Raw genomic sequence first — 14,180 nt, 5'->3', positions numbered from 1 at the left:
CTGGGGCATTGGCTGCGGTCGCAGAAATTTTCCCGGAATTTATACAGAAGTTAGTTTCTACAAGGACTGGGTCATTGATCGCTTGAGTCGGGCTTGCTCTTGGGACTCAGCAGGCTTCTTCCCGCTTCTGTGCCTGGTGCTGCCCCTGGGTATCCTGGTGGCCCTGTGATCACTCCGGCCCACCCCCCCTCCTATTTCTGAGTCTCGCACCGGGCCTCTCCTCTGACCTCCCACTCCTACTCAGATGTCCTTTCCTCCAGTTCTGGTTGGCATCCCCTGACCCTGTAGAGAGCCACACAATAGGAACTGGCAGCAAGGCTGGAGCCCCAAAAGCGTCCCCGCCTGATGTCCCAGTCACCTGCCAAGGCCACACACATGACCTTGGCTGTGCTCTGCCCACCTGGAAGGAGTGGGTCAGACATGCCCCAGGCTGAGAGCCGGCCGACCTGCCAGAGGGAGCGCGGGGCTTCCTTGTCATCTTGGAGAGCCTCTGTGAGAGAAGACCCCTCATGAGCAGTGAGACAGCGTGGGACCTGGGTGTGGTCTCAGGCTGTCACCTGACCCTGTGTTGAAGCAGTCAGCTTGCTGATTGTGCAGAGAGAGAGGGGGAGGGGGTGTCACCATGTCCCTGCTGAGGTGTGAAGCCTGGGGTTTCCACATGGGACTGGGGTGTCTGGGGCTGGGAGACGTTTCCCTAGCACCCAGCGTGGATCCTGCCACACAGACCCTCGTGGGGCAATCCCGCGGCAGGCCCCCCTCCTCAGTCCCACTTCCTCATCCAGGCTCAGCCCAAGCTATGTGGAGGCATTGAGGAGTGTGGAGATCTTCGATGTCAACTGAATAAATGTTTGGAGTGTGTTCCTGTTCACTCGAAGTTCTGGTCTCCTGAAAGTTCTGGCATTGCCTGTGACATACTCTGTAGAGAACTACTTTCCCACGTAGCAAACGATCTATTCCTGGTTGTAATTAAGCCCTGTCCCCACCAGCTCAGATGGGAGTCCTCTGTGGGGTTTTAGCTAGCTGGGTCCTGGTCTCGGGTACTCCTGTCTGCCCGGAGCTTTGTGGCTTAATTTCACAGCCTCTGTAGCTCTGAAAAGAGGATCACAAGAGACCAGAAAAGGGAGCAAGAATGAGCGTAGGGCATGAGAAACATTCCTTCTCTCCTGCTTCTTCCACTGGCTGCTGCTGCCCCCCTTTTCCACTTTGTTTTTTAATTGTATTTTTTTTAAAGATTTTTATTCATTTGAGAGAGAGAGAGAGAGTGAGTGCACAAGCCAGGGGAGGGGCAGAAGCGGGCAGGGGGAAGCAGACTCCCCACTGATCACGGAGCCAGATGCCAGGACCCCAGGATCATGACCTGAGCCAAAGGCAGACGCTTAAGGCACTGAGCCACCCAGGAGCCCTCCACTTCGTTAACAGACATCTGCACTCCTACTGGGAGAAGGCAGGTGAGATTTATTGTATTAGGCACTGGCTCTTTACCCTCATTCTCTGGCTCTGTGTTCCAGCGTCTCTCTTTCTGGCTTGGTAAAACACACATCACTGGTCCCCTGCCAGAGTTTTTAGTCCTGTAGGTCTGGGGTGGGCCCTGAGAACTGCATCTCTAACCAGCTCCAAGTTGACAGTTCTGCCGCTCTGGGCCCCAGTGCTCAGCCTGAACATGAGCAAAGAAGGCATCCTCCTCCTGACCACCCTGACATGGAAGTGGCACACATCACTTCTACTCACCTGTCTGCGGTGGGGACTCATTATGTGGACCCCCTTAAATTCCAGGCTGGGGAATGTGGTCCCCAGAACTGGACACTCCCTCCCTCCCCCACTAGACAAAAGAAGCAGGAATCTTCTGCTCCTTGGTGGTCCTCTCCCAATTCTGCCACACCCACCAGATGCAAAGACCCGGTCCTACAGAGTAGCTCTGAGAATGCCCAAGGCCTGGCCTGCCCCCATCTCTTTCAGGTTCATCCACCAGCTTGGTGGTCTGTAGAGGAGGAGGAATGCCTTTCCTTTCTCAGGACTCCCCCAAGACTCCATATTCCAGTTTTAGATCCAGCTCAGACGCCACTTTCCTAAAGACATCTTCCTGGATTCCCCAGCCTTACTGTTCCTTTCTTGTGCTTTTCAGATTCTCAGATCAACAAAACTTGTGAGCCTTTCCAATGCACCAAGCCCAGGGGACCAAGGGTGTGGTTAGAGGCTGGGCGACAAAGGTGCCCTCAGAGGTCCAGAGGTTGGGGGCACCGTCGCCATCTTAAAGCAACGGGGGGGGGGGGGGGGTGCTTTCATGGGATTGGTCACCCTGGCTGGGATCCTGGATCCTGGGCTCCGATGCCATCTTCAGGGAACAGGCACGAGGTGAGGGTGTGGATGCAGAAGACGTGCCCATTGGGGTGGGGGGCAGAGTGGGAGTCCGGGGCGTCATCGCGGGCTAGTGGGGCCGTCGTGTGCCCAGAACTCCATCACGTGCTGGAGGTGCCCTTGCGCGTGGCAGGGTCGCCATCACCTGCCGGGGCTCGCGGCACCGTGTCTGTCCCGTTAGGTGGCACCTCCCGGGCCTCATGGCCGCCCTGCCGTTCAGCCACAGAGCTGGGCCTGGAGCCTCGGGGCTCTGGAGCCTGAGCCGCTGCGTCCTGCTGCTGCTGCCGCTGCTGACCTCGGGTGAGGAAGCGCCTCCTCCACCGCCCTCTGTCCCTCCATCCGCCAGTCGGCCACCTTCCCCGTACTCCCCCCACCCTTCCCTCTGCCCCCCATCCCTGCACTTGAGCGCAGACCCCTGCACGTGGCTAGCTCGTTGGCCGCCTGGGACTCTGTCCCCCACCCCCACCATGCTCCCCTGTCCCCCACTGCCATTCCCCCCCTCCTTGTCGCCAGACTCCTGCCCGCCCTGCCCCAGCCTCCTCCCTCAGGCTTCACCAGCAGTGCGGAGGACCCCTGTATCTTCTCCTGACGTGCAGCCACTTCCTCCAGCCTCCACGCGGGCGGGCATCGCGGCTGAGACCAGAGGTGCCCTTCCAGGCTGCCTCAGGCCGCCCGCTGCCCCTTCTCCCTCCGCCCCAGGCCACTGCGCAGGCGCTGCGGCGCGGCCGGCCCCACGTGGTCTCCCCGCGCTGAAACCCGGATCCCACCTTCCCGCTTCTCCCCAGCGCCCTGTTCCCCCTGGCGTCTGGCTCGCTGCTGCTTTATTCATCCTGAAGACGCTCTCCCCCTTGACTGCCTCCAGCCCCCAGGGGGCCCTCCGAACCCCACTGCTCGACACCAGCCTCCCCCATTTCTTTAGCAATCAGAGACTCCCCTCCTGTTTAAGGTCAGCCCGCTCGCCTGGCCCCAGACCACAGGCTCTCCCCGCGCTGTGCTCCCTCCGCCATCTTCTTGCTCATCTTCATCCTCCCCCTCTTTGCCATGGCTGCTTCTCCCCGTCCCTTCCCGCTCGCTGCCAGATTTCTCAGAGTAGCCGTTTCCCCTTCATGCTTCCTTCCAGGGCTTCCTTGCTTCTCCCATAATCGTCGGCCCATCCTGGCCGCAGCTGTGACCTTTCTACCACTTCCTCCGTTTTCGTTTTTTCTAGTCCCTGACTTCTCAGGCCAGGCCTCCCTCTTCTCCTCTGTCTCAGGATAGCTCTGCGGCTCCCCACCTGCTTCCCAGCCAGTGTGCTCTGTTCATCCCTGTTCCCCGCAGCGCTGTCTGGGTTCTCTCTCCGCCGGCCCCAGGCTCTGCGCAGCAAGTCCCTCGAGGCAACGTGTCTGCGGGTGCACCTGCCTGCCACAGGACCTAGAAACATCTCTGCTACCTGGGGTCCAAAGTGGAGCCTCTCGGCTGCCTATAAACTGGGTTCTCTTAGCCTGTTCTCTACTGCGCTGGATTGTACGCACTCCTCTCTAAAAGCGGAAGCTGGGGTCATCCCAGCCATAGCCATAGCCATCTGCCGGCATCCCACATCCAGCTCACCCTGTCTAGTCTCACGGCTACTTCCTCATTTAGACCATCTCCTTTCTTGCCTGGGTCCTGAAGAGGGATCTCAGCACCTACAGTCTCATCACTTTCCTACTTCCTTGTCACAATCCAAGCCTGAACATGTCACCCTTCTACGGGCTTCCCTCCTCCCAGAGGGTCTCTTTGCTTCTCTGCCTGGGTTAAGAGACCCCTCGTGGTTGACCCCTGACTCTTCCTCCGTGGCATCGTTTCTGGCCATCCTTGGCCTTGTCCTTCATTCTCCGGAGGCTCATGGCATACATCATGGGATTGCTTATGCAAGGAATGTCATTATCACTTTTCTGTTTTTACCGCCTTCTCATCTTTAAGCCCCGACCCAAAAACCCTGTTTCTCAGGCGCCTCCTTATCCCCCACTTCTTCTGGGCTCCCCTGAAACCTGTGGCCTTGTCCTTGCATTGATTTCACACAGGTGGTCTTGTTGACTCCCATCTCCCCTGCTGGACAGCCTGTTATCTGCTTGATACGCTCTGTCCCCTCCCCCCTGGTCTTGGCTGGAAATGGAGTGGGAGGTTAGGGAATATTTGGTGAATGCATGAATGAACTAATTCACGATTTCTTGCTTCATCTCTGCTCCCCTTTTCTCCTTCAGGTTATAAAGAAAACACTTCCATACCAGGTGGGTAGGCTGAGCCGCTGCTTCAGAAAAACCTCAGCTCCTGGGAGGATGTGATCTGAAGAGGGTCAGAGAGGTAGTGTTTCTGGGTCTGTAGGAAGCAGGAATTTAGTCTGAAGGGCCTGCTTTCTAAAAAGTCTTTTCCCTTAGACGTCAGGGATGGGGGGTTAGGTTGCTCACTGGTTCATGGGCTTCTGTTGTCATAGGCCCTCCCTAATTGGTTATGAATTGTTCTATTGATTAAATTAGTTATTCCTCCTTATGTCCATGCCCCTCCTCTCCCTCCTTTCAACCTTTCTTATATGTTCAGTGTGTGTCTCTTCTTATGTGTGTTCTTGTCAAAATACATATTGTGGTTTTGTGTGCACGTATTTTTAACTTACATAAATGGTGTCTATCGTAGATCTCTTTCTGTTTCCTCCTCTTTTCACCAGTCCCATTAAAATTTTTTTCTTTTTGGAAATAATTTTAAATATACCAAACACTGCAAAAATACAGATAGGTCAAGAAACACATACAAAAATTTTCCCAGCATCAATTGAGGGTAACTTATAGCCTGACTTCTGATCTCTAAATACCTAGGCATGTTTTTTTCTAAGACTATTCCCTTAGACAACAACAATATCAACTGATTAGCTTCACTTATCACATATCAGCCACTTCTCAACTTCAGAAATGTACATTGAGGGGCGCCTAGGTGGCTCAGTGGGTTAAACCTCTGCCTTCGGCTCAGGGTCCTGGGATTGAGCCCCGCAGCAGGCTCCCTGCTTAGCAGGGAGCCTGCTTCTCCTCTCTCTCTGCCTGCCTCTCTGCCTACTTGTGATCTCTGTCTGTCAAATCAATAATTAAAATCTTTTTAAAAAATGTACATTGATACAGTGCTTTTATCTTCTGTCCATAATCTAATGTGGCCAGCTCTCTGTATTCCCACCCGCCATCTGTAAAGGTGTAATGTTGTTACAGATGTACCAACCATGGTACGATGCAGCTTTTATATCTTTATACCAATTTTTAAAAAATCTAATAGATTAAAAAATGGCTTCTTGATTTAATTGACGTTTTTCTCATTACTAATGAGTTTTAGCATGTCTCAATACGCTTTTGACCTCTTGGATTTCTTCTAATAAATTGCTTGTCCTCCTTCACATATTATCTGTTATTTTTTTTCTTATTGATTTCCTAGAGTTCCTTGTATATTCCTAGTAAAAGTCTTGTATTGATTTTCAATATCATAAATATTGCCACCCAATCTGTCATCTGCCAGTTAACTTTATTCCCAGGGTAAAAACAAAAACCAAGGGGTGCCTGGGTGGCTCAGTGGGTTAAAGCCTCTGCCTTCGGCTCAGGTCATGATCCCAGGGTCCTAGGATTGAGCCCCTCCTGGGGCTCTCTGCTCAGCAGGGAGCCTGCTTCCCTTCCCCCTCTCTGCCTGCCTCTCTGCCTACTTGCGATCTCTGTCTCTCTGTCAACTAAATAAATAAAATCTTTAAAAAAAAATCAATAAATAAAATCTTAAAAAAAAAACAAACCAAGACCTTGGTTTTGATGTAATAAAATTAATCCATTTAATGTTTTATGGTTTGTTTTGAGATTTTTGTTTAGGGAGCCCTTTCTCACCCTGTGCCATATGGTCCACTGTTAGCTTTAGAGTTTCACTTTCCTATTTAGGTCTCCCAAGTGCTGCTAGGGAGGAATCCAGTTTTGTTTTTCTTAATTCTTTTGTCGTGAGTCAGTTTCCCCAGCACCATCTACTCAACATCCATCCTTCACCCACTGATGGTGGTGACTCCTTGATCTACATTAAGATCCTGGGTCCCCAGAACAATCTCAGGCTCTCTGGTCTTTTCCATTGCTTCATTGGTCTGTCCTTGTCAATACCACACCGTTTTTGTTGTGATGGCTTTGATGTGTGTCTTGATAACCTGCTAGGACAAGCATTCCTTTATGTTCTCCTTTTTCGGAGACTGAGCTATTCATGGACTTTTGTTTTTCTACTTGAATTCTAGAGTAAGTTTATAAAGCTCCCTAAAATTCTCACTTGGAAAATGACTTTATAGTTTAGTTTTGGGAAAAAGTACATCTGAAATGGTTAGTTGTTTATTTAAAAACAAGGGACGTCTCTCCATTTATGCTGTTCCTTTTCCTGTCCTTTATTGAGTTTTATTTATTTTTTTCTATATTAGAGTTTTAAATGTATCACCACGGAAATTGGCCTAATGTTAATTTCTTGTTACTTAAGATTTTTTTGTTGTTGAAAATATATCTTATTTTGAATATATTTTCTCGTTGATTGTGCTGGAGTCAAGAAGTATAACTGATTTAAAAAGTAAGCCATTGGGGTGGGCGCCTGGGTGGCTCAGTGGGTTAAAGCGTCTGCCTTCAGCTCAGGTCACGACCCCAGGGTCCTGGGATTGAACCCCACATTGGATTCTCCGCTCAGCAGGGAGCCTGCTTCCCCACCCCCACCTCTCTGCCTACTTGTGGTCTCTGTCAAATAAATCTTAAAAAAAAAAAAAAAGTAAGCTGTTGAAGTCTTACATACATGCACAACAGTACACAGATTTGAAGTTTCCGGCCTAAGAAATGATCACACAGTGAACCCATCTGTGGTAGTCACTGTCTTGGTGAGAAAGTAGACCTCTCCCAGCCCCCGATAGCTCCCTTATGCTCTCTTGCTTACTTCCCCTGCCCTCCTCCTGCAAAGTACCATTATTCTTGGCTTCTGACCCTATAGAATCTTTTTGCCTCTTCCTTAATGTTATGTAGTGCATGCTGTAGGTGTGTGGTCTCTAACTTTCATAAAGTTAAGGATTTCTTTTCCGTTCCCAAAGTAAGAGGTATTTTTGTTTCTGATTTGTTTTTAGTCATAAATATATGTTGAATTTTTCAAATGTCTTCTTCTGTGTTTTTTGAGAAGAGCCCATGATCCTTCTCTTTAGAGAAAAAGAACTGTTTATGTGGCAAATACAGGGAGGGCTTTTCTATTGTGGGACCTCCCTTGCGCTCCGGAGACAGTCTCTACACGATCGTGGTGCGTTATTTTTTCAAAATATAATGTTGAGTAATGCTCTATTTAGAAACTTTGGCATCTGTGCTCATTCATAACGCCGTACCACTTGCCTGTGTTGGAACGTGGTGCAGACGAAGACAGTAAGCGGTGAGCGGGGACCCTCCGTGGGCTCCACGCGCAGGGGCTCTTTCTTGAACGGCCCGTGTAAAGATTTCCGACACAGAAGCCTGGAAGTTTTCTCAGCTCCGAGCAGTGGCCCTTCAGGAACATGGCCTCGGGGTTCAGGCCAGACACAAGAGAATGCGGGGCTTGTCCCAGGACTCCTTCTATGCTCTTCCCTTGTTTCGGGGTTCCCTTCGAATCCCCTGTTGTCTCGGTCTCTCTCTCTCCCCTGTGATGTCTTTACGTCTCTGTCTTACAGCCTCGTAACTCTGTCACTGTCATTTTCTGTCTAGCACAGGGCCTCTGTCCTTCTCTCACCCTGCCTCCCCATCTTTGAAATGACGACAAGCCCCCGAGTTTACAGCTTTGTGCACATTGTCCCCGGGTGGGGGAGGGGCATCTTAGTCTCCGTTGTTCTCATCCTCCAATATGTGGTCCCTGTGTGTCCCTGGCACATTGTTCCTGAAGTTTGCGGCAGACCCTGGTGGTCCGAGGATTTGGACGTGACCCGCCACTGGCCCTGGGAGGTGAGCCTCCGGCTAGAGAATGAACACGTGTGTGGAGGGGCCCTCATTGAACTCAACTGGGTGGTCACTGCTGCCCACTGCATCCAAGGGTGAGTGTGGCTCTTGTGTCCACGGCCTGGAGCAAATCATGGGGGGAGGGGCTTCTGCTAGGGGAGAGGGTTCTTGGTGGAGGTAGGAGCGTCGCGTTGTTTGTGAACCTGACTGGCTAACCAGGGCAGTATGTCTTCTGTAGCACCAAAGAGTACTCAGTGGTCCTTGGCACCTCCAAGCTGAAGCCCCTGCAGGCTTCCTTGATCCCCGTGAAGGACATCATCCTGCACCCCAAGTTCTGGGGCCAGACCTTCGTCATGGGGGATATGGCCCTCCTCCAGCTTCACAGCCCCGCTACCTTCAGCAAGTACGTGCAGCCCATCTGCCTGCCGGAGCCCAGCTACAACCTGAAGGTGGGGACCCAGTGCTGGGTGACCGGCTGGGGCCAGGTCAAACAGCGCTTCTCAGGTGAGCACAGTGGGTCAAGGCGGGGGGTGGGGAGCCACAGAGAGGGGCATCGCCTTCCTGCTGGGGTCTTGCCTGCCGGATCCCTTCACGGTGCCTCTCAGGAAGCTTGCAGCTGTCACCTCCGGGCCCTGGCTCTTTGGACGAGTTAGAACTCTCCTTGTCCTAACATGTCTCCAGGTCTCCACGTCCAAGGCCACCGTGCTTGCCGTGGGCACCTCACTCTGGTCCAGCAGTGCTGGGGCTGGGTGTGATCTTTTGGCCTTTTACAGCAGCTCAGAGTCCGGGAATCCTACACTTACTCGCCCTCTCCCTCATACACTTGACGGGGCAGCCCACCAAACCCTTCGCGTGGGGAACACATGCCTTACCGGCAGGGTGCTCGTCACTGAGTGTGGGCGGGGGCCCAGGCAGATGGGGAAAGGGGCTAAGACTTGGTCAGGTGATCTTGAGATCGAGCTGGGAGGAATCTGGGATGAGTCTGGCCAGGGGGACATCTATCTGAGATGCCTGAAGGGGGAGCGTGGGTAACCAGGTGACAGAGGTCACAGCCTGTGCCAGACTCAGAGGCTGGAGAGAGAAGCCAGACGTGGTTGGGGTCTCAGTTCGTCAGTGGCTGCACTGAAACTTGGATTGTGGCCTGCTTGGTTTGGAAGCCAAAGCTTCCCAGAGAAAGGGATCCTGAAAGAGAGCCTGAGAAGCTGAGGGGCTTGGAGACGTGGCCTCCACCCACCCCCTGCAGGGAGACAGACTGGTGAAGGAGGGCATGAGGGCATGAAGGGATGTGGCTCGGCTGAGTCTCAAAAATGGAGGCGACAGGACCCTGGGAGGAGGCCAGGGCTGAGTGGAGTGAGGAGAACTTTCTCACCCCACTGGGCTCCCCCACAGCTAACTCCACACTGACCGCAGAGCTGCAGGAGGCTGAGGTGTTCATCATGGACAACAAGAAGTGTGACCAGATTTACCGCAAGAAGTCCTTCCTCTCGCACCTTGTCCCCCTTGTCCTGGGGGACATGATCTGTGCCACCAATTACGGAGAGAACTTGTGCTCTGTGAGTTGCTGGGAGGTCCAGGCAGCTCTTCTGTTGCGAGCGACTCCCGGGGTGGGGGTGGGGGAAGTTCCCAGGGAGGGCTTTGCTTTGTGACCATCACCAGGCTGCGCTCTGCTCCCCTCTTCCTTCCCCTGTGACTTTGATTTTGCCTGATATTCTGGGATGGGTCTGCAACTGAGGAGCCGAAGGGGGTGCTGAAGGAGGTAGTGAAATCCTCAGGGAGCGAAAGAATCTTCCAGGAGGAGTCAGAGGGCCGGCATTCTGGGTCCTCCGGTGTCCTGGCTCCCAGTGGGGGCTCAAGGCTTCCATTATTCCTCTCTCTTTGCCTAGGGGGATTCTGGCGGCCCACTGGCTTGCGAGGTCGAGGGCAGATGGATTCTGGCTGGGGTGTTGTCCTGGGAAAAGGCCTGTGCCAAAGCAGAGAACCCAGGCGTGTACACCCGCGTCACCAAATACAGCAAATGGATCAGGAGGCAAATAAGCAGTGAGGCTCTCTCAGGTCCCCCAGGCTCCCCCTGGCTCCTACTCCTGCTCTGGCTGCTGCAGCCCCAGATGGGTCCCTAGTCTCCCCCTCTCTCTGCTTCTTCCCACATTGCCTCTGCCCTATGGGTCCGGATCAAGGTTAGACCGAGGTCACGTGTCTGTATTCAACAAGAGTCAAGGCGGGGAAAGGGTGGCCCCTGGGCATGGGGCTCTGCATCGGCATCCCGGTGGGGAGAGACGCAGAGGATGACTAGGCCCCGTGTGACCAGGAGAAGGGAATTGTGGCCTTGAAGGGCTCTGGAACGGGGGACCAGGAGAGCAGGGATTAAATTTGTGCAAGTGTGAGCTGGCTCTGTTCTCTTTTCTGGGTGACCCTGGGATCTTATATGTAACATTAGTAGTCTACATTAAAAAAAAAAAAAAATCACACATGTTGACAAACTTTCTTCGCCAGTACCTGAAGCTAGTCGTCATGTGATGTCACCGCGCATGTTCTGGGCGGCTCTGACGTAGGTTCTGTAACCAGCACCAGGTTTTGGGCTGTTTCGGACTCGCCCCCCTGGCGGCAGTCCTGCATGTGGGTGGTGGGGGTGGGGGGAGGGCACGCTGAGCCATTTCTGCAGCTGTCTCCCTAGGAGTGGGCTGAGGGCAGGACAGTCATCGAAGGACACACAAATTTTAATACTTTTAGATGACTACAATCGAAGAGTATTCCTTCCCCAAACTGAGCCAGTTTACAGTCATACCTACAGCATGGCGGAGTGAAACATTTCCCCTTTTGCTAAAGATGGATATTATCAGTCTTTAAAAACATGTCCATCCAATGCTAGGACATTCTATCATTGCTGTGTTCATCTGATTTTCCTGATTGGAAATGTGTCTTTTCATGTGTTTATTGATGAAAAGATACACCTTCTCTCCAGTGAATCCTCTATTCATAGCCTTTGCCTTTTTAAAGATTGGGTTGCTTTTCGTTTTCTTACGAAAGTTTTTATCTTTTTCTGAGTACGAAGCCTTTGTTAATTATTTTACAACTATTTCCTTATCTTTTAGAAATATGTGGAATGGATGGAATGATGGAAGTTTTCCATAAAGACCTTTAAAATTATCATGGAGTCAAGGGCACCAGGGTGGCTCAGTTGGTTAAGTGTCTGCCTTTGGCTCACACATGGGGCTTCCTCCTGAGGGGGGAACCGGCCTCTCCCTCTCCCTCTGCACCTTCCCCTGCTTGTGCATGGCACACTTTTTTTCTCAAATAAATAAAACTTCTTTTAAAAATAAAATTATTATGGAATCAAATAAGTCAATCTTTACTTTCCTTATGGGTTTTGTGCCTAGTAAAAGGTGCTCTTCTCCATCTCCAGGTTATAAAAACTGTCTTCCCATATTTCTTTTCATCTCGGTAAATTTATTTTTTATGTGTAACTCTGTGTGGTGTGAGGTGGGACTCCAACTCTTATTTCCAACTGGAGAGCCAATTCCACTGATACTATTTCTTGTAGCACCTGTCTTTTTCCTGCTGATTTGAATATCTGCATTTATAAGGAACTCTTAATATATCCATGTGTATGTTTTTGAAACCTCTGTTGTTTTCCCACTGATCTGTTTGTCCCTGGGTTAGTGCTGTATTGTTTCAAACAGCTTTATGTCATGTTTTGTTAAATGGTAGCAAAAGTTCTCCTTTAAAAAAAATATGGCCTAATTTACAGAGTTTATCTTCCATGGAAACTTTATAGTCAGTGTGTCAATTTTCATTAAAGATACTATTGGTATTTGAATTGAAATTAGATATGCAGATTAATTTTACAGGGTTGAATTCCTAACAGGGTATGGTATATCTGTCCATTCATTCGGCTTTTCTATTCATGGATATCTGGAAAAATACTGAGTGTATTTCTAAGTATTTTACAAATTTTGATTATATTCATTGTGGATGAATATCTCCTCCCATTGTATTTTTTTCTAATTTTATATGTTAGGTATGTTAAAGCTGCTGATTTAAAAAAACATAATGATAATGGGGAACCTGGGTGGCTCACTGGCTTAAGCTTCTGCCTTCGGCTCAGGTCATGATCCAAGGGTCCTGGGATCGAGCCCCACATCAGGCTCTCTGCTCAGCAGGGAGCCTGCTTCCCCCTCAGTCTCTGCCTGCCTCTCTGCCTACTTGTGATCTCTCTCTCTATGTCAAATAAAGAAAAAATCTTAAAAAAAAACAACACCCATAGTAATCTTGATTCCTGGTCATCTTGCAAAACTGACTTATTTAATTCAGCCGTTTCTCAGTGGATTCTTTTGGCTTATTTTCGGCTAGTCAAATTCCCTAAAATGGTGAGAACTACATCTTGTCCTTTTTGAAAATCCTACCATTTATTTTTGTTTTCTTATTGCCTGTGATCTCTAGCACAGTGTGAAATAGTGGCCGTGATGGTGGGGGTTTATGTGCTGACCCTGACCTCGGCGTTCATGTGCTTCTCAGATACTCACAGGGAGCCTTCGCTGTGCGAGACAGATTTGGGCCCTGGTGATGCAGTAATGAACTATTAGATGATTATATGGTTTTTCTTATTTAATTTGTTCACATAATGAAATTCATTGCTAGATCTCAGTAGATTTCTTAGATAAATCCCTTAATACGCTGTGGATTCCATTTGCTGGCATTTTGTTTAGAATTTCTGCCCCAAACTTGGTGGGCCTCCACTTTTCCTCTCTGTTCCACCATTGCTCAGGTTCGGTTTCATTGCTGTGCTAGCCTCTTAAAACAGGTTGAGAAGCGTTGTAGTATTTTTCCTTTGCCCTAGAGCAGTTTATATAAGGCCAACATTATCAGTTCCTGAGATTTTGTAGATAGTGCACAGGAAACTCACTGGGCCCTGGAGGGAAGGGGAGAGGGATGGGAAGAGTTATGGGCCTTGGAGAGGGTTTGTGTTGTGGTGAGCGCAGGGTATTGCATAAGACTGATGAATCACAGACCTGTACCCCTGAAACAAATAATACATTATATGTTAATAAAATTTAAAAAAATAATGGGAAAACTCACTGGGCCTGATAGTTTTTTTAAGGGATAAATCTTTGATTATGTAAAAAAAATCTTGTATAGTTAACGGCCTAGTGGGTTCCCCACTCTTTTTGCATTAATTTAGTAGAGAAAGTCACTTATGTTAGCTTACATTCTTACATTTCAACCTGATGTATAAAGTTTGCACCTATGGCCTCTTTCCCATTCCTAATATTATTTATATACGTACTCATTCCCCTTTCTCAATTATTAAAGACTAGAATTGCCAAATTTTTGTCTATTTCATAGGTGTTTCAAAAAAACCCAATCCATCCGGTAAGGGCGCCTGGGTGGCTCAGTCAGTTAAGTGTCTGACTTGTGATTTCAGCTCAGGTCATGATCTCAGAGTCGTGGGATCAAGCCCAGTGTTGGGTCTGCGCTCAGTGGGGAGTCTGCTTGAGGTTCTTTCCCCCCCTGCCACTCCCTCTCTCTCAAATAAATAAATGAATCTTTAAAAAAACAAAATCCATCTGGTATACCTTATTGGTTGGCTTTATGGTTTCCGTCCTTCCCACATATTACCCCGGGTCCTGCTCTGCAGCCCTCCCACTCTGCCACGCCGTTCATGTTCTTCGGGGTGAAGCTGTAACCCTCCCAGCTCCCAGGAGTCTGATCGAGTTAGCCTAGTCTGGTGCCCTGGCCAGCTGGTTCCAGTTGGGTTACCAGCCAGCAGAAGGCACGGTTAGAGGAAAGATGCACACTCCTTCTCTGAATGTGGGTGAGAAAGCAGAAGGACGTGGGCTGTCGGCCACCATTTTTTAAACGTTTTGTTTAAATTCCACTTAGTGCTCATAC

General features: G+C 50.0%; 1 protein-coding gene across 1 annotated transcript; it reads left to right on the top strand.

The window, feature by feature from the left end:
* Window positions 1-2,440: 2,440 nt before the first annotated feature.
* On the top strand, window positions 2,441-10,685 carry LOC123933210 (putative serine protease 45). The gene is made up of 6 exons (XM_045992261.1): window positions 2,441-2,655; window positions 4,578-4,604; window positions 8,242-8,389; window positions 8,533-8,798; window positions 9,684-9,847; window positions 10,178-10,685. The coding sequence occupies exons 1-6, from the start codon at window positions 2,556-2,558 to the stop codon at window positions 10,409-10,411; spliced, it is 939 nt and encodes a 312-aa protein (XP_045848217.1). The 5' UTR covers window positions 2,441-2,555; the 3' UTR covers window positions 10,412-10,685.
* Window positions 10,686-14,180: the final 3,495 nt, after the last annotated feature.

This window comes from Meles meles, chromosome 20, assembly GCF_922984935.1.
Source record: "Meles meles chromosome 20, mMelMel3.1 paternal haplotype, whole genome shotgun sequence".
Classification (NCBI taxonomy): domain Eukaryota; kingdom Metazoa; phylum Chordata; class Mammalia; order Carnivora; family Mustelidae; genus Meles; species Meles meles.
The sequence above is the reverse complement of the archived record's forward strand: the minus strand, read 5'-3'. Positions and strand labels throughout refer to the sequence as shown.

Bases quoted from the DNA above. Each gene is read 5' to 3' on its own strand.
- LOC123933210 (XM_045992261.1), top strand. From the start codon at position 2,556: ATGGCCGCCCTGCCGTTCAGCCACAGAGCTGGGCCTGGAGCCTCGGGG. The intron at 2,656-4,577 runs GTGAGGAAGCGC...TTTCTCCTTCAG, and splicing joins GCTGCCGCTGCTGACCTCGG to GTTATAAAGAAAACACTTCC. The intron at 8,799-9,683 runs GTGAGCACAGTG...GCTCCCCCACAG, and splicing joins GGTCAAACAGCGCTTCTCAG to CTAACTCCACACTGACCGCA.